This window comes from Electrophorus electricus, chromosome 11 (assembly GCF_041902795.1).
Source record: "Electrophorus electricus isolate QZ-2024a chromosome 11, ASM4190279v1, whole genome shotgun sequence".
Taxonomy (NCBI): Eukaryota; Metazoa; Chordata; class Actinopteri; order Gymnotiformes; family Gymnotidae; genus Electrophorus; species Electrophorus electricus.
Window position 1 is genome coordinate 25,079,456 of NC_137507.1, and position 22,972 is coordinate 25,102,427.

General features: G+C 39.5%; 3 protein-coding genes across 15 annotated transcripts in view; all 3 read left to right on the forward strand.

Moving 5' to 3' along the window:
• The first annotated feature begins 305 nt into the window (after window positions 1-305).
• LOC113568109 (SLAM family member 7-like) lies at window positions 306-5,669 on the forward strand. The gene is made up of 7 exons (XM_081723499.1): window positions 306-613; window positions 1,076-1,372; window positions 4,274-4,531; window positions 4,732-4,754; window positions 4,887-4,924; window positions 5,125-5,274; window positions 5,533-5,669. The coding sequence occupies exons 1-6, from the start codon at window positions 541-543 to the stop codon at window positions 5,261-5,263; spliced, it is 828 nt and encodes a 275-aa protein (XP_081579625.1). The 5' UTR covers window positions 306-540; the 3' UTR covers window positions 5,264-5,274; window positions 5,533-5,669.
• On the forward strand, window positions 5,660-15,533 carry LOC118241677 (SLAM family member 5-like). 10 transcript variants are annotated; one of them, XM_035527994.2, is made up of 10 exons: window positions 5,660-9,057; window positions 10,042-10,138; window positions 10,335-10,381; window positions 11,134-11,218; window positions 13,272-13,559; window positions 13,891-14,145; window positions 14,280-14,399; window positions 14,531-14,568; window positions 14,766-14,915; window positions 15,180-15,533. In XM_035527994.2, the coding sequence occupies exons 4-10, from the start codon at window positions 11,161-11,163 to the stop codon at window positions 15,300-15,302; spliced, it is 1,032 nt and encodes a 343-aa protein (XP_035383887.2). In that variant the 5' UTR covers window positions 5,660-9,057; window positions 10,042-10,138; window positions 10,335-10,381; window positions 11,134-11,160; the 3' UTR covers window positions 15,303-15,533. The 10 variants fall into 10 exon arrangements, with proteins under 10 accessions (XP_035383887.2, XP_035383888.2, XP_081579623.1 ...); XM_035527995.2 differs by having other exon boundaries at window positions 11,137-11,218; XM_081723497.1 differs by adding an exon at window positions 11,486-12,434 and having other exon boundaries at window positions 10,042-11,218.
• Window positions 15,534-18,700: 3,167 nt separating this feature from the next.
• The window catches only part of LOC145659948 (SLAM family member 7-like), a 45,735-nt gene continuing 41,463 nt past the window's right edge, over window positions 18,701-22,972 (forward strand). For all 4 annotated transcript variants that reach the window (XR_014126137.1, XR_014126138.1, XM_081723753.1 and 1 more), the window contains exon 1: window positions 18,701-18,810. Coding sequence is in view for 2 of the 4 variants with exons in the window: in XM_081723753.1 (XP_081579879.1) it covers window positions 18,759-18,810 (52 nt within the window). In the remaining 2 variants the exon portion in view is untranslated. The remainder of the gene's footprint in view (window positions 18,811-22,972) is intronic.

The window sequence follows — 22,972 nt, forward strand, 5'->3', positions numbered from 1 at the left end:
TATCACAGGACAAAGACACAGAGACAGAGGGTATGGTTCAACTGAACCACTGTGTGTTACCCCACTCTTGCCTACATGGCAACATTTAAATCCGCATGAGAAAATGCATATTTAACACTAATCTGACTAACATAAAACTGAAGGTGGAGGAGAGTAAATGCCCTGTGATGTGGTTATGAGCTCTGTTCCATGAAGAAAGGAAGGATGTGGGATTCAGCAATGACGTGATAAAACACTACCTGTAACAGGAAATGAACATAAAATAAACATGCGTCCCTTTACTTTATGCATTGCAAGTCCTGAACTTTACAGAGGACAACAGGCATATTTAAAATACATTTTATCATAATATGTTCTTAGATAGATGCCTCTTTGTACAACAATTCTAACAGAACTCAGATGATCACATTCACGCTAAGCAAATATTTGAGGCAGGTGAACGTACTTCCTATTTTCTTCGTCTTGCCTCTGAGATCATAAAATCTCATTTTGGGCCTGTTGGGGCTGCTGGAAACATTTGGTCATACCTAAGTAGGGGCGATGCTCTTATGTAGCATGGCTGTTATAGGTCTGCCATTGATTTTCATTCTCTTCTTTTTGGTCTCAGTAGCAGGTAAAGTCCTTTGTATGTCATTTTACAGTAGCTGTTATTCTGCATGTCTGTGAGCTGGCAAAAAAGTGATTGATGCAAATGGTTGTATGTTTGATTTGAACAAGATGGTTAATTGTTTGACAGCATTACAAGTGTTCAGTGCCTCTTAAATGTATATTTCCTTTTATGTACTTTTCATGCCATTAGTCAATTCAAAACTCAGTATACGTAGTTCTACGTATCTATACTCAACAAACTATACTTATAAGAACCCCGGTTTATTAGAAACATTTTATAGGTGTAAAATTGGAGTCTATAGCTCATGGGTTGCTATATACAATTTGTGTTAACCATCCTCCAACTTTTCATCAATGGTCAGTTTCTAATCACAAGACCATTAAAATATTGTTTCTTTATTGTATATTTCTGATTTAGGTTTTAGAAATAACAAAAATCAACAAAATGTTTTTCTTCTTCTTCTAGTGTCCTGTGATGTGTCTAAGCTAACTGGCAGTTTTGTTCAGTTTGACATACGCAATCAGGGACATCAGTTTGAGGAATTGTTCTGGACATTTAATGAGAATAATACCATAATAATATATTATGAGGAAAACAGAAAAACTAAGCTGTACTCTGCTTATGAAGGCAGAGTTGAATTCAACAAGGAAATCCACAGTCTAATACTGAAGAACCTGCAGAAGAATGACAGTGGACTCTACAAAGCAACAGCAACTGGTGAACAACAGAAGGAAGTCGCTGAATTCAGATTATCTGTTGTGGGTAAGTCAGTGTGCTAGTTTTTATACAACAGTGCTCATTTTGGATTTTTTTTTTTTTTTTCATTAGACAGAACTACTTGATTATGTAAACAGTCCAAAATTCCTATCTGTGCAACTTCTTCCAACCCCAATCTGAACTATACTTATTTCAGAAAAAATCACTTTCTGAGACTCTGGGCTAGATTTTTTCATGTCAAGCTAGTTAATTTTGAGAAAATCAGAAGCTTTATTCAAACAAACTATTACAGACATATCTGAAATATGTCAGTTGAGGGACCTGAGATTAAATATGGAGGGCAAAGATCTTTCCAAAAAAAACAAAACAGTACTTCCTGTAGTTTCCTTGCATCAGATTTATGGATGCCAGATCGGAAGAGTGCTTTATTTTTCAAATGACTCTTGGCACCATAGAATCTGAACCTTTTATTTGTCAGTATTGGTCATTTACAGAAATGTGCTATGGAAACTGTTCCACAGAGTATAACATGGTTGAAAGAGACAAGGCTAAGATGAGCATTGAACAGTATGGCCATACTGGAGGGTTAATGTGTCGCTTTTGAGTAACTTTTGATATTCTGTCTAAATGTAAATGTAATGGATGAGTCTTAAATGTGAAATACAGTATACAATTACTGACATTCAGTAATGTTACTCAAGAACCAGAGGACAGGTGGAGACAAGTGGAAACTGAGATCAAGCTTTCAGGTGGAGAGACTCTTTCTCCTTGTTTGAACTTGGGTGGACCACTTCAAGGACAGACTGACTAATGTTTCTGACAATACACAAGCTGGGTATGGGCTTTCTTCCATAGCAACTCAGCCTGATAAACATATATAGGGAACAAGGGAAGATTAAAGCCTAATTTAAAGCCTAATACTCTGGAAAGGTGCCAAGACTGTGCATGAGTAATGCAAGAGATTTTGGGGCTATTCCACTGAGGACAGAAAGCTGGTCTACTCAGCTTTCCTGATAGAGGTTATGAAGAAATTTCTGTGGTTTCTTGTTGGTGACCTCCATCTGCTTGTTAAATAATAACTTGAGATAATTAAGTCACTGCCAACTTTTCCAAGAATGAACTATCATGATGTCCTCTGGAAGGGCCTAGTGGTGGAAAACTGTTTAAAGAATATCTTAACATGTTTTTCCACTAGTCAGTGACGTGATTTGTGATTATCATATCCATGATCATGCATTTTGACAATTTTACACTTCCAAGTGATCCGTACAGTACCTGGGTATCCAAGCAGAATTTAATTACCTTTTATTCTAGGGCAGCAAGATTTCAGAGCTGAAATGTATGGCAGGCAGGGAAGTGGTTATTTATAGCTTGTTTCAAGATACTGTCAATTGTCTAGGGCATCACACAGAGTGGTGAGTCCAGTGGATGCATAGTGACATGGAGGCTGGTAGCTATATGTTCTGAAATGACATCTAGAACAACTGGAGCAACCATGACAGTGGAAAGTGACTGACAGAATGATCAGTCAGGGAATGGAATGGAATAAATTTGGAGTAGAATGGAATAGGATGAAACTTTAGACATGCTGGATAGGGCAGGTATCCAGTTGATGCTCCTGGTCTGTGCATATTTACATTATCCGAGGAGGACTCATATTTCCCACTGCTTATGCACACAGATAAATACTATTCTCAGTGAACGTTGTTGAAGTTGGGGAACACTGTGATCAGGCCATGCAGGCAGAGGTTCTCATCTTAAAAGCTCTGCTGAGTTGCATTTACATTATTATTATTATTATTATTATTATTATTATTATTAGTTACATTTATATAGTGCCTTTCTCAAACTTGAGGATGCTTTACAGAGAAATACCAGCATTTACAATCACTCACACACTGATGAGAAGCAGCAGCCAATTTGCGCACAGTTTACTCCGTCAGAAATCACAGCCCCCTGATGGAAGGGGAGGAGGTTAAGACCAGGACAGAGAACCAATTTAGAGCATCCAATCAACCTAACCTCTATGTTTTTGGCCTGTGGGAGGAGACTCCAGAGGAAACCCATGCAGACACAGGGAGAACATGGAAACTCCACCTATATAGGGACATGAACCCAAGACACTATCGCTGACAGGCAAACAAGCTAACCTCATGCTAACCATGCAAAATGTTCTAAATACATGAAGACATGTATTTAAGGCCTGTCCATAGATGTCTTGAGCATAATAACCTCCAAAGATGTTTTAGGATGTAGGATGCATATTATTTATTTTTTATATTCCTTTCAAACAAACGTAATGCAGCAACAACTCAAGCAAATAATTTTATTAGAATTTTTATTTTATTATAACCACAAGTTTAAATGAACAGTGTATGCACACAAACATTACATATATACATAATAAATAGTACAGTGATAAATGAATTTCACATGTTGTCAAAAGTAATACCACCATCAGTAACAATAATTGCACCTTTTAAGTTAGTCATGAAAACTATATGAATAGCTATAAAACAATGTAAACCATCTGGATACAACGTAGCACAAAGGTTTTAGAGAAATTACATTTCTCTAAAAATGAAATTTCAAACATACCATAAAAATATCATTTAAAATGAATCTTGTACACTACATAGTAGCAATAAGGTGAGAGAGAAAAGGAGAGAACAGGTGTGAGCACAGAGATGGAGTGGATCAGAATTATGTACAGATTAAAAAAATGAATGTAATGCATTTTCACTGGCCTTAGGATTTCAGTCTTGTGTAATTTGAAAAATACTGATGTTACATATATATATATATATATATATATATATATATATATATATATATATATATATATATATATATATATATATGCTGCTTATTTGCTACAGGAATGTTGTTCAGCTTTCAGTGTGTGTTAACTAGCAGCATGGTGATGTTTGTGTTTGTGCTCTCCAGATCCAGTGGAGACTCCAGTTTTTATTCTAGGTCCTCAGCAGCAGAACAATGACACCTGTAATGTCACTCTTATCTGTAAAGGCCGTGACCACTCAATCACCTCTAGCTGTGAGGAAAAGGAAGTGATCTCATGGGTTGATTTTGCCCTTTCCCTGTCAGTCAGTGGCAGTTTGGCCATCTGTAACCATAGCAACCCCGTCAGTTGGAAAAACACTTCTGTGGCGATGAATCAACTTAAACTATTCTGCTATCTTGAAGGTACTTTTGGATGTGCATGTGCACATTTATCCTCATCCATTGACGGTATTTTATATACATAACCGCTATTGTACAATTATTGTTCCTCCATTAGAAGATAAAAAGCAAGCTAAGCACTTTCATTTGGATTGGTTTGGGCTTGTTCTTGGAAGTGTCATTGCTGCCATCATTCTGATAGCCCTGTTTATTGTTTATGAAAGGCTACGCAAGAAAAATAAAACAGGTATTATTTCTTCTAAAAAATGTAATGACGTTCTTTCACGTAGAATCTATTTTTAATAAAATTTAATTTAGCATTTAAAACATATTTTACATTGAAATTTAAAGTGCACCCCCCTTTTTATTGTTTGTCTAGGTTCCCTACAATTTTATAACACGACCACTACAGTTCAGGTAACTAGTAACAAGTCATATAATATTTACATTAATATTCATTCAGATGTCATGTAAATAACACTATCTATTATTGTTTTGAGTATAATAGTAGAAGAGTAAATCATTGACCCCACCCAAAGCCACACACACACAAACACACGTTAGCATATATCAATAATATATAGTGTATATGACCGTTTGACTGACCCTTGCTGCAGAACAAAGATGAATCACCAACAGCATTCAGGATTTTACAGAAACCAGACCCTCCTTCTACCGTGTACAGTACTGTGCAGAAGTCATCACGACCTCCCAGTAGTAGTGAAAACAGCCAGAACCCTCCAAATCCTGAACTGATTACTGGACAGGTGGGAATCTCCATACAATAAAGTTCAGAGAAAATAAAGAAAGAATATATATGCTTGGCCAGTACCATTTGTTCTGGAGTAGCAAACTAGAGATGTCCTGGTTTAGTAATTTCCAAAGTTCAGCAATGGCCCCAATTTGTTCAGATTTTTTTTTCATCTTGTTTCTTTAATAAACTTAACACTGTAGAATCATCCTTGACTGTACAAGCTTTATTCAATTATGGTTATACTTTGACATTTTGTGTCCTGATTACCCAGAGACAAGTGAGTCTGGAAAGACCTGGCACACTTCCAATAACTATCTACAGTGCTGTAGGATGTTCCAAACCTGAAACCATCTATGCCACGGTGAAGAAGACCAGGAATCCTGCACACAACACCTAAATGAATGAAACTACTGCTCTGCCTCATATGGCTTGGAGAATCCACATATACTGCAGACTGTCTACTACAGCTGACATAAACATGGTGTTCAACCCATTATGGCTTCTGTAGCTGCTCCTGTAATTGTGCGTGACATTTTTAGCATGTACTTGGAAAATGAGGACTACTTGATTTATTAAGTAGTAAATGAAGACGTTTGAAATGTGAAACAAGATGAAGTTGTTATTTTGAGCACAATTTGTAAAGTTAACTATATGCCTACTATATGTTTATGGTATAAAATATTCAGGAACTGCAATTTCCAGTTAAGACCAGTGAGTCCACACTATGATACATAAGAAAAACTAGTTTATGCCGAAGTTATCATTTATTTTTAATGTTCCTCTGTAGTATTACACAATCAGCTTGAAAATAAATACAAATTGAGTTCTCCTTTATAATCAAACAAAAATGTTTAAAGAAATACATTCTCAGCTGAAATAACCAATAAACATTCTTTGGTCCATAAATCCAACAGTCAAATCTTTATAAACGTTCCTACACTGACTGGCACTTTTATTAGGCACCCCTTCCTGACTGAATCACTTTATAGATGCAGTTACAGACTGTAGCCCTTTGCCACTCATATGCTAGTGGACGCTGTGCTTGTTCAGGTCTGTCTGGAGCACTGCTAGAATTTTGGCACACGTCATGGTCGACTTGAAAGATACCCTCAACTAAACAGCCAACAGCAGAAGGTTGATCAGAAATAGACTACTCTTGAATGGGTAGAAGATGACTAACCCAATCTGTACATGGTTACATTTGAGCTTTAGGTTATGTTCACACAGCAGGTGTATGTGATCCAAATCCCATCTTTTCCTCCATATGTAACAGATTTGTCATTTGGGCTACATTTACACTGTAAATTACATTGTTTGATGGAGATTTTTTTGCTGAGGTCAGATCTTGATGGGTAACTCAGGACAGGCGGTGTCTCTCATGCTGGGACCAGGATCGGGACGGACGGCGTCTCTCATGCCGGGACCAGGATCGGGATGGGCGGCATCTCTGATCCTGATCCTGGGATCCTGAGATGCTGCCCGTCCTGATCCTGGTCCCAACGTGAGAGACCCTCCGGACCTGCTGCTGCTGAAGGCCGCGCCCCTGCACCCGGTTTCCATGCCTGCTTCTATTCCACTGCCTGTTCCTCATCGTGCCCGTTTCTGCTCCCGTGTCTCATCTAAGTCCTGTCCCTGATCCGCATCTTGCCCGTTCTGTTCCTGTTGGTGTCTCGTCGCAGTCCTGTTTTTGCGCACCCTGGTGTTGCACGCTTTAGGGTGGAGCACTGTCACGAGCAGTCCCTCCCAGTTTCCATGTTTTCCCTGACTTGTGTTTTTTTGGCTCCATGCCTTAGTTTCATTTCTCCATCCCTCATTTGATTGCTTATACCTGTCCCTCATTTCTACCTTGTTACATTTACGGCATTTAGCAGACACTCTTATCCAGAGTGTCTGCTAAAAGTGCTTTGTCATTTACTCATAGAATATATCCAAGTACAGTATAGTAGGTTAGAATTAAACATACCAATGAACTAGAATACTGTAGACTACAGGGATGATACCTAATTAAGTTCATATTTAAACCCTGTCATGTGAACTGGTCTTGGCTGTTCATTGAATGTGTATTTCATATGGTTATGTTCCTTTGTACTTCCTTTGTGCCTTTGTGTTTATCCAAGCTTTTATATTTCTTAGCCCCGAGTTTTTCCTAGCATCTTGTTATAGCCTGATTCCTCTGTTTGCCTTTGTGTGTTTGTTTTGTTATCATGTATTCACATATTTTCTGTGTTGGTAATATGACCCTGGACTGTTATAACAACTCTGATTTTGGATTTACCCATAATAAATCTCGCTCTTCTCCACACACACATCTGCCTCCTTACCGCTCACCGTTACAGAGAGAAGAAAAAAAACAAAAACAAACAAAAAAAAAACACAGGGAAAACATGGAACACGGAAATTGGGAGGGACTGATCATGACAGTAACATAACTGCAAGCAGCCTGTATCTGTAATGTCAACACATCTGGTCTCTGAAACAGAATGCATGCCCACATCGAGAGGTTTTTGCACAAGTCACCTATGTCAACAACAACAAATTCATAGTAACTTAAGTACGCATCATTTTGCAGCTGTAGTCTACATGATCATGTTGAGAAAGTGAATAAAAGACAGACAGCCAGATTTCACAGCTACTGTTGTTTCATTTCCATTAACTCAACATTTATTATACTTGAAGGATATTAGTGGTGGGATTACCAGACAATATATTTTTTGGCAATATACTGGCTTCCCATGAGAGAAATATACCTAACCCCATTTTTATTTGACATCTTTTAAGGCATGTCTTCTTGAACAATTGCTGAATGTACCTTTTTAAAAAAAACATTTTTGTTCCCATTATAATGTGATAAGAAAAAAAAAACATTTTGTTTTGTGTACATCTTGGCCCAGCTAAAGCAGAAAAGATAGCACGTGGTAATGATGGCACAAAATTCCTTTTTTTTTTAAAAAATGCCTTGATCTGAATTAATTTGAATGAATTGTGAATCCAAGGATAAGTGCTCCATCACTCAAAGACGACAACTGAGATTTGTTACATTAAAGCTATTGTTAAAAGTGTCATATATCCAAGTTTGAATTTAACTGAATTGGTAGTATACCGTTGCTTAAGCTCTATGGATATCTCTCACTCTTAAAGGTCTGCCTACTGTGTACTGTCAGTGCCTCAGTGTTAGTAGATGGCCTAGCGCATGGGTTTGACGCCGTTTGGCGAAACTCGTACAACCATAATGATTTAAACATTAAAGGGATGACTAAATAAGTCAAGTAGGGGGTCAACGTTTTCGTCTAAGCGTCCTCTATTTGATGAAAGAGCTGCTAATCACGCCGCTTGCCCTGGAAACACTTGGGAAGTAAATTCTAGTCACCCCCACCTTCCCCCATAGGTGAGAATTGCTGTCACTCAAAGACAACGGCGCTGCAATGGCCAATAGAAATCAATATAAAATATAAAAAGGGGGGGGGGTGTCTAACGCTCTATTCAAGAGCACTTTTACTACAGTAACATGCATTTTGAGATAACCAAAGGCTGCGTAGTTTGGGTTTTTACGCAAAACAGTTAGCACGCAAATAAAGAACTTTACTAACACTCTATATACCATTTAAACATTTCACGCAGTTGTTTTGATGGTAATTGAATTTTCTATGACAAAATCTGAAGTTCTCTTATACCGGAAGAATGTTTTAAAATGCCACTTAAAAAGACAGGCACGCTGCTGTGGAGATTTATCCGAAAAACACGGTGTCTTCAGCGTGGGATTTCTGGCGAGCGGATGCATGTAGACGGCTGAAAATCGGTAAGCAGGTACTTGTATTAGTCCTAAGAAATGTTATGTTGATAAATGTACTGTACTTTAAGAATATTCGATGTTATCAATAATTTAGTTGCCACGGTAAAATTGATCAGACCTTAGTTTAGATTGCACCGTTACTTGAATTAAATGAAGAAATACGAATTTCACTTGTTTGCAATGAACTGTCCACGTGGTGTTGTGTGAAGAAGAAAAAACCTGATAGCAATAACGGAGCCCCTCTTTTACGTCTGACCTTGATGCAGCAAAACCCAGATAGAGAACAAAGTTCTGTTGATCAAGGATTTAAAAAACCTGAATTCCTCGCGCTTTTACACACCCACTGTCTTCTGTTGACGCAAGCTTGCTCTATGCGTTGCTGATGGTGCTGCCGCCTGCTGGATTGGCATGGTACCTACAATGTGACTTGGCAACGGGGGCTTTCCAACGCACTTATCCTACTTCTAATTAAACATCTATGTTTTAAGTCTAAAATACACACGTTTTTGTTGTTTTTATCTGTTACAGGTGTTTTTTCTGTATTCCTGTGTTAGTGGTGACAGTGGTCTATCTTTTAGTTATTATGTGTCTGTGTATAATTGTATACATGCGAGAGTTTAATATGTAATGTGTGTGAATATTTTGTCTATTAATTGCCATAGCCCTTTTAAAAATTATTTGACATACATATATAAAGTTGTATACATGCTCCGAGCCTCATATTTCAAAAATAACTTCATATAGTAGTAAAATAGAAGTGAGGCAGAGCTTGGTGGAGAGGAAACACAAAACAGAAAGCGAGAGAACGGGCTAAAGGAGGTAATGTTGCTGTGTTGCTAAAGCAACGTAACTCAGAATAACCACAAGCAGGGTGTACATATGTATTTGCTTCAGGTTTCAGATTTTCCAATGTTTCTGCCTCCTTTTGAAAATGTAAAGTTTGATTTATTTATAATGTTTGTTTATTTATTTATTTATTATGAGAAACAGAGAGAGGAAGATGGACAGACGTGTGAGAAGAGTGACGTAAATAGCGTGACAAAGAAAGAAAAAGGTGGCGACAGTTCCAGAGTAGCAGTTGAAGATGGTATTTTTGAAACTTGCACCCAGAAAGTCCCCAAGAATCCTATATTATCAGACGTTCATATACGTTTTTCATATATGTATTTTCCAAACTTTACTTTTGATCCATACATATCTTATACATTTGCCTTTAATATGAAGCACTATGGATTCTGTAACACACTTCTATTTACTCTTTTGAATACATCGTGAAATCCAAGCATTGCTTTTCGTCTGCCTCTTCTTTCCTTTTGATAAAGCATTATCTGTGAGTATATACTCTTTATTGGAACACAGTAAACATTGTTTGTGCTTTATTATTAGTGAATGTTGGGTTTAAGACCATCTTGTATTTAAGTGGCTAGTGGCTCTATGCTTACCACATGTGTCTATTTAATAGTTTGTATAAGGGCAGTGTAACTGAATAAAAACATAAGAAGTTTTAACTTGTGCTAATTTTACAAATGTATATTATTGAATATATTTAAAGAAAAAAAAGTATTGTTTGTGTCGAAGCAGTGAAATGAGTAGTAACAGAAAATTTGTCTATTTCATATTTTTGAAGCATGTACAATGTAGTAACCTATTCACATTTGGTCTTTGTATATATCTAGTTTAGGTATTTATTTTCTACTTTAACTATGTTTATACTGCTTTTCTCTTCTGATTTTAGTTTCACATTACTTACAGTCACAGAATAGCAATGTGTGGAAACACATATAGCTTTGGTATGGAAAGTTATACACCACATTTATTCATAACAGAGCTTTTACAGATGATTTGCTTATGGGAAATCCCATTGCTATAACATTTCTGAGCTGTCTTCCACACAAGGGTTTAGACTTCTGGTCTCATAGCTAACTATACTTTGTTACCAATAAGATATACTAGAAGAGGTGGCATATATCTTAAAGCAGTCAATTTACTGCTTTATTCTTTTGAGTTCACTCTTTGCAGTCGTCTCTCATGGTTAATAGAATGAAACATTCATTTCTAAGTACTGACTTTAACTTCCTGTAGTAGCAGAGAACGTTGATCACACCTGACATGATGGCAGTAGTGGTGCAGCTGATTGTCTTTCTCTCCGTTTTGATTTCTGTCACAGGTATGTTGTCTAATCATGTCCCATAGCTGTGAATCTGTATGATAACCTGTAATCTGTAGCTCGCTCTGCCTACCAGAGATGCAGTCAGTGCTGATGTATGAATATCATTCACTGTTACTAGTACCATGTCGATGTTTTAAAAGTTATTGACTTTAAAAAACATAAGTACTTAAGTTCTTTTTCCAGTGTCTGTAATTTATTGAAGTATTTCCATTTTTGAGATTCTACTACAAAGTAAAAAACTGTCTTTTTTGCTCCTCTCTGTAGTGTGAAGCGTTGATACTTGTTACTCTGAAGTGGGAGTGCTTTGTTTAAAATATCCAAAGGAATATGAAGTCATTTCAAATTAAAGCAAACCAATCATAGCCCAATGCCAATAGCCAAAGAGCAGCTGCTGTCATACAGCTACAACTTTAAGTGTCAGGAAAATGTCAGACATGTCTAATGTTGAACTGCCTGTGGAGGTGTTTGTGAAAATGCAGCTTGTTTCTTATTAAGGTCATATTTTAATTAAAAAAGGAGATCTGCCTATTTTTAATAATCAAAATTCTTCTCTCTCTAAACACAGTGTAGTGTTTAGGTGACCCTTCTATGTGCTGCATACATGTGCAAAACACTTCATGACTGTATTGAAACTCTCAGATGCTGTTTACAGAATAGCAGATTATTTCCTCAGAGGAACTATTTTATTGATAGCTCTCAGGATGTAGAAACAATTTAACCAATGCTTTCAGAAACAATGATCACCTAGAAAGTAATTAAAACAATACACCACTGTAAGAAAAGACATAATTGTAAGTTGCTTTGGCTAAAAGTGTCGTCTAAATGTTGTAAAAAAGGGCCCCATTTAGTTTCCTTTCTCGAGTGGAAAGGAAAGACAACTGTGAACACACATAGGGGGAGTTTTTTATCCTCTGGCTGAATCATGCTTCTATTTTGTGTGTGTGTGTGTGTGTGTGTGTGTGTGTGTGTGTGTGTGCGCGTATTAAATTACCTGTAGAACTGAAATTTCACATTTTATTGACTTGTTGCACATAAAATCACTTGTTAATGGCATTGTGTGTAACACATGTGGTAAGCATGCTGGTAATCTGTAATCTTAGTGAACGATCTCAATGAGAAGCTCCCTCTGGTTTTCTTACCTGTTCTCTGAGGGACAATCTTCTCTTGTGACTTGGTCTTTCTTCAGGGAGAGATCCCATCTCTATCAGTTGTGGTAGGCACTGTCCCTGTGTGGGTCATCTGTCTTATAATCGTTTGTATATCTCTTGTCTGTCTAATAGTTGTTTGTTAGATGATTTTTGTACTGCACCCATTGTATTTTGGGAGAGACACGAGGAGTACCCTGAGTTTACCACATATACATATTCCGTCATGTAGTGGTTATAGTCGAGTGTGTCCATCTAGGAGGTCCTGCCCACCTAGAGTATCCACCATGTGTTTCCTCTGTCTGTAATCATGTGAATGTTAACCACTTTCACATATTGGATCACCGTGTTTATCTGGCTTTTGTCATTTCTTTTGACAGGTGATATGTTTATGAATTTAGAGAGTGTGTGATTATAAATTATAAATTATAGATGAAATTTGTTTTTACAAATTCCACTGGTTTGGGTTGTTTCTACCATTTAAATGTTCTTTTTTTATTTTCTGAATATTGACATATGACACCTTAATGGTCATGAACATGTTTTTGTTTATTTATGGTAAAGGGCATTTAAAACTTAGCACTTTCACAAAATCTAATTTGTAAATATACTAAAATATTTGTAAATATATTAAAACATTATCTTAAAATATATTAAAATTTTTGTAAATATATGTTAAATGTAATTTGCTCTTTTTCTTGCTATTCGTCTTCATGCTATTAATCTACAATATCTTTATAAACTCAACAGTGAGACATAGTGCATGTTAAAACTGATGCAGACCTACAAATAATTGAGCACCTTAGTACATGGCTCATCGTACCTGCAGGTTGGATGTGTATTAATACTTGTCCTACTGCTACTATTAAACCAAACTAAATGGCTTGTCTTTACTTTTTCTACAGTATCCACTGATGTGTTTAAGGTGGTTGGAAGTTCATTTCAACTGGATATGCCAAAAACTGTGCATTTCAAAGAACTTAAATGGATGTTTAATTCCAAATTTATGTTGAAATGTAATTCTGGGGAAGTGGTGCACTTTCCTGCTTATAATGGCAGAGTGGAGTTTAATAAGATAACCTTCAGTCTGACACTGAAGAACTTAACTAAGAATGATGCTGGCACGTATACAGTAAAAGGAGATGATGACGAGGGGGAAAACATTATTGTTGTGCACACACTCACTGTGTTGGGTAAGTCTTGGTGTATGGTACTCACTGGAAACACATTCCTGAATCAACAGCATTTTTATCAATTAAAATGGCATTTTTCTCTATTCTCTCTATAATTGTGAATTTACACTAGAGAACAAGACCTATTGTACCTTAAAATTCTAATTTTTTAACATGTTACAAATATTTTAACAAAATGTAATTGGTAATGTATGTCTAAAATTATGCAGTATTGTTTTAATCTTTTAATCTGTTTCACTACAAACTGTTTATAATCATTTGGCATTTAGTTTGTGTAACCAGCTCTACATACTTGTGTGATTTGATATTTGTGTATGATTTTTGTACCCAGATTCACTGGAGGCTCCACATCTTACTTATAGTCTTCCTCAGCAAAGCAATGGCACCTGTAAAGTGACCTGTAAAAGTTCTCGGGCTCTCTCGGTCTCCACTAACTGTTACAATGAAACTTGTGATGTGAATAATGTGACATCACCAAACCTCAGCCTTTTCCTGCATGCCAGTGGCACTACCGTCATCTGTAACGTCAGCAACAAAGCCATGTGGAACCAGACTACCATGGAGATTAAACTCTGCTTTCCTGAAGGTTCACATATACTATTACAAATATACTCACTGCATGCCATGATAAATATATTGTTAGATTTATTCTATGTATTCTCATCCTTTGATGTTTTTATATACATAACCACTATTGCACAATTACCTTTCCTCCATTAGACAATAAAATCCAAGCAAAGCACTTTCATTTTCCTTGGATTGAGCTTGTCCTTGGTAGTGTGGTAGCTGCCATCATTGTGATAGCCCTGTCTATAATGCTATACAAGAAAAATAAAACAGGTATTATTCCGTCATAAATGCAATAAAGTTCTTTCATGTAAAACCTATTTTTTTATAAGATGAAGCTTAACATGTGTCCTTTAAAACATATTTTGAATTGAAATTTTTTTTTGTTTTTGTTGTTTGTCTAGATTTCCTACAGTTCCCTGCCCCTGTCACTACACTTCAGGTAACTAGCAGTAAGTCATATAATAGTTGACATTAATATTCATGCAGACATTGTCAATAAAACTATCTAGTATTCTTTTGAGTAGAATAGTAGAACAGTAGTGCAGTGTGCCCCCCCTCCCCCACACATTCACAGACGTGTTAGTATATGTTAATAGTATTTAGTGTATATGACCGTTTGACTGACCCTTGCTGCAGAACAAAGATGAATCACCAAGAGCATTCAGGATTTTACGGAAACCAGACCCTCCTTCTACCGTGTACAGTACTGTGCAGAAGTCATCACGACCTCCCAGTTGTAGTGAAAACAGCCAGAACCCTCCAAATCCTGATCTGATTACTGGACAGGTGAGAATCTCCATACAATTAAAGTTCAGTAAAAATAAAGAAAGAATGTGTATGTTTGGCCAGTGCCATTTGTATGGGATTAGCAAACTCGAGACATCCTGTTTTAGTAATTTTCAACCAATTTGTTCAGATTTATTTTATCTTGATTCTTTATTAAACTTAACACTGTAGAAACATCCCTGACTGCAAGGGAGTTCTGCAACTATATTACTATTTTGAGACAATTTTTGCATATTTCTTCCAATTTGTGTCCTGATTACCTAGAGTCAAGTGAATCTGGAAAGAGCTGGCACACATCCAATAACTATCTACAGTACTGCAGGATGTTCCAAACCTGAGACCGTCTATGCCACGGTGAAGAAGACCAGGAATCCTAGTCTGGAATGAATGAAAATCCTGGAATGAAACTACTGCTCTGTCTCATGTAGCTTGGAGAATCCATAGGCAGCCTGCCTATTACAGCTGACGTAAACATGGTGTTCAACCCATTATGGCTTCTGTAGCTGCCCCTGTAATTCTGCGTGACATTTTTAGTATGTATTTGGAAAACAAGTACTCTTTGACTACTTCATATCAAGTAGTAAATGTAGATGCTTGAAGTGTGAGACAGGATTAGCTGTTATTTTGAGCACAATTTTTAGTTAACATAAAATATTCAGGCACTGCATGCTATAATACACACAAGCCCATACTGCGATACACACATATGAAGAAAAATTGAAGCTGGTTTATGGAGCAGAAAAGATTTTTGTATAGTTTGTAATGTTTCTCTGATGTATTTGACACTAAAATCAGCTCAAAAATAAATCAACATTTTACAGAAATACATTCTCAGCTGAAATAAACAAACATTGTTTGGTAAAATTTGACTGGCACTTTTATTAGGCACTTCTTCCTGACTGAATCACTTTATAGATGCAGTTACAGACTGTAGCCCTTTGACACTCATATGCTAGTGGATGCTGTGCTGGTTCAGGTCTGTCTGGAGCACTGCTAGAATTTTGGCACACGTCACTCTCACTGATGACGTGAAAGTTACCCACAACCAAACATATCCAGCCAACAGCAGTACTTTATTCAGTAGACCACCACTGAATGGATGTAAGATTACTTTTGCTGAATGTATCATTTTGATATTCATTCTTCTAGATCATTATGACACGACCGTCAAGTAATCAGAATTGGTAGTCAATTGAGCAGTAGTTCCCCAGTTGTAGAGTTGTAACTTTTTTTGATGGGTTCATGCCACAAGACCATTGCATGAGCCAACATACTGAAACACATATATCTATTTCACATACATGAAATACCTGTCTCTTCCCAGCCACATAAAACACCTCTTTCTATCACTAACAAGAAACATCTGTGTCTCTATGATGAACGTGATGAACAGCTGACAGTGCTATCGTCAACAAAAAACCTTCGTCTTATGTACATCTTCGCCCAACTAAAGCAGAACCGATAGCACGTGGTCACGTGATAGCAACGATTCCTTTTATAATGTCTTGTGTTAAATGAATCGTATTCCCTTTTTCTTGCGATTTCTAGAATAAAAATCCACTCCATGACCCCAAGGAATACAAGTGAGTTTTGTTATATTAAAGCCATTTATTACAATTACAATGTATTACAATTATTGTGTCTATGTATAATCATATACATATGAGTTTTTAATATGTAATGTGTATGTGTAAGGGTTGGTGCCAGGCCGAGGCCCTCTCCGGCCACCAGAGGGAGGCCTCAAGTCAGGCACACCACTAATCAGGCTTAACACCCAACAGCTGAGCTAGACCTTATATAAGCCCTGTGAGCCAGTCATTCAGTGCTGTGTCTTTGCTGAAGTTCTGGACCAAGCTCTTAGCTGGCAAATTGAGGTATGTGAGCCCTCGTGCTACACCTTACTTCTTGTCTGTGAGGGTGTTTGTGTTTTTACATGTCCCCTCTCCAGTTTTTCTCTCCAGTCTGTCTCTCTCCCAAGGCTTCCCTTAGCCATTGTCGTGTCAGTTGATTCCGGAAACAGTGGCCTTCTATTAATGCAGAGCTCTGGAGATGTCACGTCACAGTGCGAGTGAGATCTGAAGCATAACTTTGCAACACGGACTTGGTTTTCTAAGTCTGTTTTCTCAGTTTGTGCCACTCTTCCATCTCAGTCGTCGCCTCTTTCTGTCACGTACACGTCTTCTTGCACGATCGCATATATGCACAGATAAGGCATTTCCTGTTATGTCTGGACATACAGCAATTTTATTAATTCAAGCATTAATCCTATTCTGTTTTAGTTTGGTTTTCCCCAGTGCATTGGGATTGCCATTTCTTCCTGTCACGTCCTTTTAGTCTCCCTTTTTCCACACTCGGCGTGGTGTTTAGTTTTTTTCCTTTTGTTTTGCCTGATCCAAGAGCTAACTGTTCTGCACACAGGCCCACCATGCTTGGAGCGTGGTTGCTCACCCAGTAGGCTATTGGTGTCATCACTTGGCTGACCTGGGTTTGAGCCCACCTTACAGATACATTCTTGAATTGCTTTACAGATAATCTTTCCTACAAAGGGCCATACTGATACATACTTTATGAATGTTTCCCAGCATTCATACTTGACTACACTGGATCCTACTTTTCCTACAGGAATTTCTTGGCATAGGGCAGTTCTGGGGCTATTGAGCCCAGGCTGAGGAGGACTGATGTGGCCTGCAATGACTGCAAAGTGGGTGTTTGGGTGGAGCCAGTGGGATCTCCGGAGGGCAGGGCTGAAGCCTGAGTCCCTTTCTGTCAGTGGACTCGCCAGCAAGACTGGAGGTCCACCCAAAGCCTCGAAGGAAACCGCCTCTGGGGTGCTCCTAGAGCGGCTGGGAGAAGGAGGACCGTTCAGGAGAGGAGCACGGCTGGAACTGGGGGGGGATGTGCACCCCCGTGTGGCCCTCAAGGCAGGGTACATGGTTACAGTGCCTGTGCTGGAGCACAGTGCTGGAAGTTTTTGTGAAGGCGCTTGTGTCTCTGCAAGTATGCACCCGTTGTCTGTCTGTGTTTGTCGGCGCATCACTCTGCAGGGAAACTGTAGGACTGACCCAAGAGAGGCAGGCACGCTGCCTCTCTCCCTGTCTGGTGAGGGTCTCCCAGGTGGGAGGTTCCTAGCCTGCCTTGTGCTGGGTGGGCACTGGGCATGGTCGTACTGTGTACGGCAGCCTGGAGTTCACCATCCCGGAAGAGAGAAGTGATGGGGAAATGCCTCCCTAGGGGAGGGGTCATCAGGGAGTGTCTCCCCCTCGCATGTTACGAAGGGCGTGCTGGATTGCCCTGAAGGAGGCAGAGATCCTGCCTGCCTTTCTCCCTCCTGTTGAGAGGTCTCCTGGGACACTGGTTCCTAGCCTGCTGCATGTTGGGTGGGCACCAGGCAAAGCCGTACCCTCTGTGTACATGGCGGGCAGGGGCTCGCAGTCCTGGAGTGGACATGTTGGGAGCTGTGCCCCTTTGGAGGGGGTTCTGTCACCGGACGCTCCCCGCCATGAGTCACGTGGTACGGCCTGAGCATGTAGGGGGGGTTCACTTATGTTTGTAGCCACACCCCCATGAAGGCATGCACCTGTATGGGGTTAAGTGTTAGCATGTCTGTCTATTTAAATCCCCATGAGTGCGTGCCTCACCTTTGGTCATTGTTAATATCTGAATTGTAATGTTGGGATCCATGTTTGTCTAACCTGTTAATGTTAATCTTGATCATTAGTGTTTATTATTAATGTTGAGTGCCACCGTAGTCTTGTCATTAAGTGTTTCACACAAGTGTGTCCTGCTCCACGACCCGTAGCACTTGGGTGATGGTTTGAACTTCCTGTTGAGATCGCACTCAACATGGTGACAGTGCAGTTGATTGTCTTTCTCTCAATGTGGATTTCTACTACAGGTATGTTGGGGCATGATTAGACATCATAGAAGTGAATCTGCATGATTACCTGTAATCTGTAGCTGTCTGCCTACCGGAGATGGCATATTCTGATGTACGAATATCATTCGGTGTTACCAATAGCGTCTGGATGTTTCGATGGTGCAGGCCTCTGGGTCTTGTCCCTAGTTCATGTAGCGTTTTGGTTCCGGAATCCATTAAACTGCTCGAAAAATTGCTTGAGTCAGACTCGTGCAGTCCAAGCAAAGTACTATGCCTCAACACGATCTCTTATTCGAGGTGTCGAAATGGAGTACATTTGATATAGAATGCACATTACTAGTGAACAGGAATAGCCCAGCTAAACAGGGTGCCGCCATCTTGACACATTTGATTTGACGTGCATTTTTAGAACAAAGATTAAAAAACAAAACAGAAAAATGTCTAAAGAGAACAGAAACAAGTGTCTAGATATGTTTGCTTCAAATTTAATAATGTTTGTGGTTCCTTTTAAAAGTAACAAGTTTCCAAATGTAGAGACTGGCAAATTTCACAACTGGCACATGGAAACAGTGCGTTACCTTCTGGCCTTTTAATGCAGAGCTCTGGAGATGTCACGTCACAGTGCGAGTGAGATCTGAAGCATAACTTTGCAACACGGACTTGGTTTTCTAAGTCTGTTTTCTCAGTTTGTGCCACTCTTCCATCTCAGTCGTCGCCTCTTTCTGTCACGTACACGTCTTCTTGCACGATCGCATATATGCACAGATAAGGCATTTCCTGTTATGTCTGGACATACAGCAATTTTATTAATTCAAGCATTAATCCTATTCTGTTTTAGTTTGGTTTTCCCCAGTGCATTGGGATTGCCATTTCTTCCTGTCACGTCCTTTTAGTCTCCCTTTTTCCACACTCGGCGTGGTGTTTAGTTTTTTTCCTTTTGTTTTGCCTGATCCAAGAGCTAACTGTTCTGCACACAGGCCCACCATGCTTGGCGCGTGGTTGCTCACCCAGTAGGCTATTGGTTTGGTTTTAACTTGTAGTAGGAATGTGGATTTCTCACAGGCATGTTGTCTAATCATACCCCATCATAGAAGTGAATCTGCATGATTACCTGTAATCTGTAGCTCAGTCTGCCTACCAGAGATGGTCAGTGCTGATGTACGAATATCATTCAGTGTTACCACTAGCATCTGGATGTCTTAAAAGTTGTCAACTTTCTGCATACAATATTCTGATCACTGAGTTAATATATTATGGTAATTGTTCAATTAACCTGTTTACTTGTGTGGTGGAAATTCAATAAAATGGAGTCAGATGTGGATAAGTAAAGGTTAATAGAAAAGGGAGATTCCAGAGTGTGGGGCTCACTACAAAGAGAAGCTCCGAGTCGTACAGAGCGTTGTTAATATACAATTCTAACTGTATGCTTTGACCAATCACGGACTTCCTGCCTCTTGTTGCTATGGCTCATACACCAATCAGCTTTAAGCGTTGCTTCTCTTCAGGCCAGCTGGTAACGGTCTTTCCTGCTTATCTGATCTATTGTCACACTCCCTTAACGTTCTTTGCTTACACAAGCATTTTCCCTAGAGAACATGATGCTACTGACTGTATGAATCACCGAAGCATTTAGCATTTCCTTTACACTTGTTTGACTTATGAATTTTTATAATCAACAGTACCTTGTTCAGTCATGAACAGGATGTCATGATGTGAGCAGAGTATGCACAATGGAGGGAAACAATTAACATTATAGCTCACTTTTTTGTTCTTTACACAAATGACAAATACCATAATTCAGGTGCTTTTACTTGCCATTATGACTGATGCAAAAAGAGGTGCTGCTCACTGTTCTCTTTGGATAAAGGAGTTTCTGGGGCAGATGTGAATGTGAATAGTAATGACATGCAATTGATTATTAAAGTTCCCCCCCCCCCCCCCCCCCAAGTATCTGTTTTAAGTATTCCATTTTTTGAGATTCAACTACCCAGTAAAAACCCCAACTTTTTTTTTTCTCCTGCAAGTACCATTGATTCTTAAAGTAACGGGAGGAGGCTAAGCAGGATGCGGGGACAAGTCACATAAAACAGAAAAATAATTTTTATTCACAGAACAAAGACTACATAGCACTTAAGCTAATGTAACATCACAGACAATAGGGGTTTATATACATGCGTAAATGAGAAACATGTCCACGTGGCCACACCTGTTTGTAATCATCACACACAAGGAGACATTGGGGGGCGGGGCTGTAACGTGATGGACTGGCACGCCGGGAGTTGCACTGTTGGGGAGGGGCTCTATTGGGCTACGGCCCCAACGCCAAATGGGCCACAAGGGGGGACAAAGCAACTGGGACAGGCAATGTGATGGACAGACACAGGGACAAGTACAAAACTACACAAAGGACAATTAGAGTCCAGGTAAGCCGGCAAGAGCCCCAGGCTGTCCCCCAGTCATCAGCTGGGCAGAAGTCCAACCTGCCTGTGGGGAATTGGCCCTCGCCGATTTCGGGGACAGTAATTTTTGATGCCCTGTTTCAGGAGGCGCACCAGCTGCTATGCTCATCTCTGGGGTTGGCACTGGTCTCGTTCCCTTCTTGCCTCTACGAGGCTTCAGTACAGGCGCAAGAGTTCCGGGGCTGTGTGCCCTAGTGAAGGGAGTTTCCTCCTCGGACGAGGTCGCCGTGAGATGACTTTCTTGCACCTAATCGATACCTCCTGGGTGGTATCTTGGGTGTCGGAGGCTTGTCGTTCTTTGACACGGCGGACTGAACGTCATTGTCAGTGGGAGGGTCCCCATAGAGGACCTCCTCCACCTCCATTGGCGGATCCTCCACATAGTCGGACTCCAATTTTGACCGCAGACTGTCACTACACTCCCCTCTATTTCCATGGTCCGTGTAACCCTTGTAGCAGTCCCTGTTGAGGTCGTAGGACCCAGCGGAGTCCACCTCCGAGTGCCGATCCTCGTAGTCCGGCTGGAGGCTGTGGGACTCCAGAATCTGACCCTGGCCTATACTCAGGGCCCCCCCCAAGTCGTCCAGTGGCCTCCTCCCCTGTTGTGGGAGTGTGGAGTGAGGCCAGGATGACAAGGTCTCTTGGGGTAGTAGCACCCTGCGGAGTCCGACTCAAGTACTGGACCTCAGTGTACCAGTCCCGGAAGTCCGTATGAGTCTGTACCTGGATTGCAATCGGGACCCCCCCTAAAATCCTCCAGTGGCACTCTCGCCTGTTGTGGGAGTGTGGAGCATGCCTATGAGTACAGAGGGCATAAACGCTCTCCCACAGCCCTCGCAGGGAAGCCCATTCTTACCCTCATCCTCCTTTTGCTTTTCTTCCCAGGCATCCTTTGGTGGTTGTTTCTTTAACCGGAGGGGGTTTAGCAGGATGCGGCGATGAGTCACGTAGAACACACATTTATTCACGCAGAGAACAAAGACTACGTAGCACTTAAGCTACCGTAACATCAGACAACAGGACAATAGACGTTTATGTGCACATGTAAATGAGAAACATAATTACAAACAGGTGCCCCGGGGGGGGGTGTGGCCACATGGACAAACATACAAACACATGGGGAGACATTTGGGGGGAGGGGCCATACCGTGACAGTTGTATGTTTTTTAGGAATTAATTTTCTATATATATAACTGAAATTTCATATTTTATTGACTTGTTTCACTTGTTAATGTAGACTCTCTGTAGCACCTTTATGATATTCCTTCCTTTGACTTTAAACTGTGGTTGGTGAGTCTACTCATACTATGCAGACACATTAGAATGAAGTAAATGATCACATGTTTCCTCTGTCTGTGATCATGTGAATGTTAACTAAACCCTCACATACTAGATCACCGTGTTTATCTGGCTTTTGTCATTTATTTGGAAAGGTGATATGTTTATGAATATAGAAAAAGTGCAATGCTTTGAAGTTTTCAATTATAGGTGAAATTGCTGCAAACCACTGTATTATGTAAATTCAGCTGGCTTGTGTTTCTGCAATATTCTGCATATTGACAACTGAGAATTATTTGTTTAGGGTGGTGTTATTGAGGGTAAAAGATACGGTAGTGCTTTTACAAATATTTGTCTAAATATTTAAATATATTTTAAATTGAATTTGCTCTCTTTTACTATTCCTCTTCATGCCATTAATCTACAGTATCTTTATAAACTCA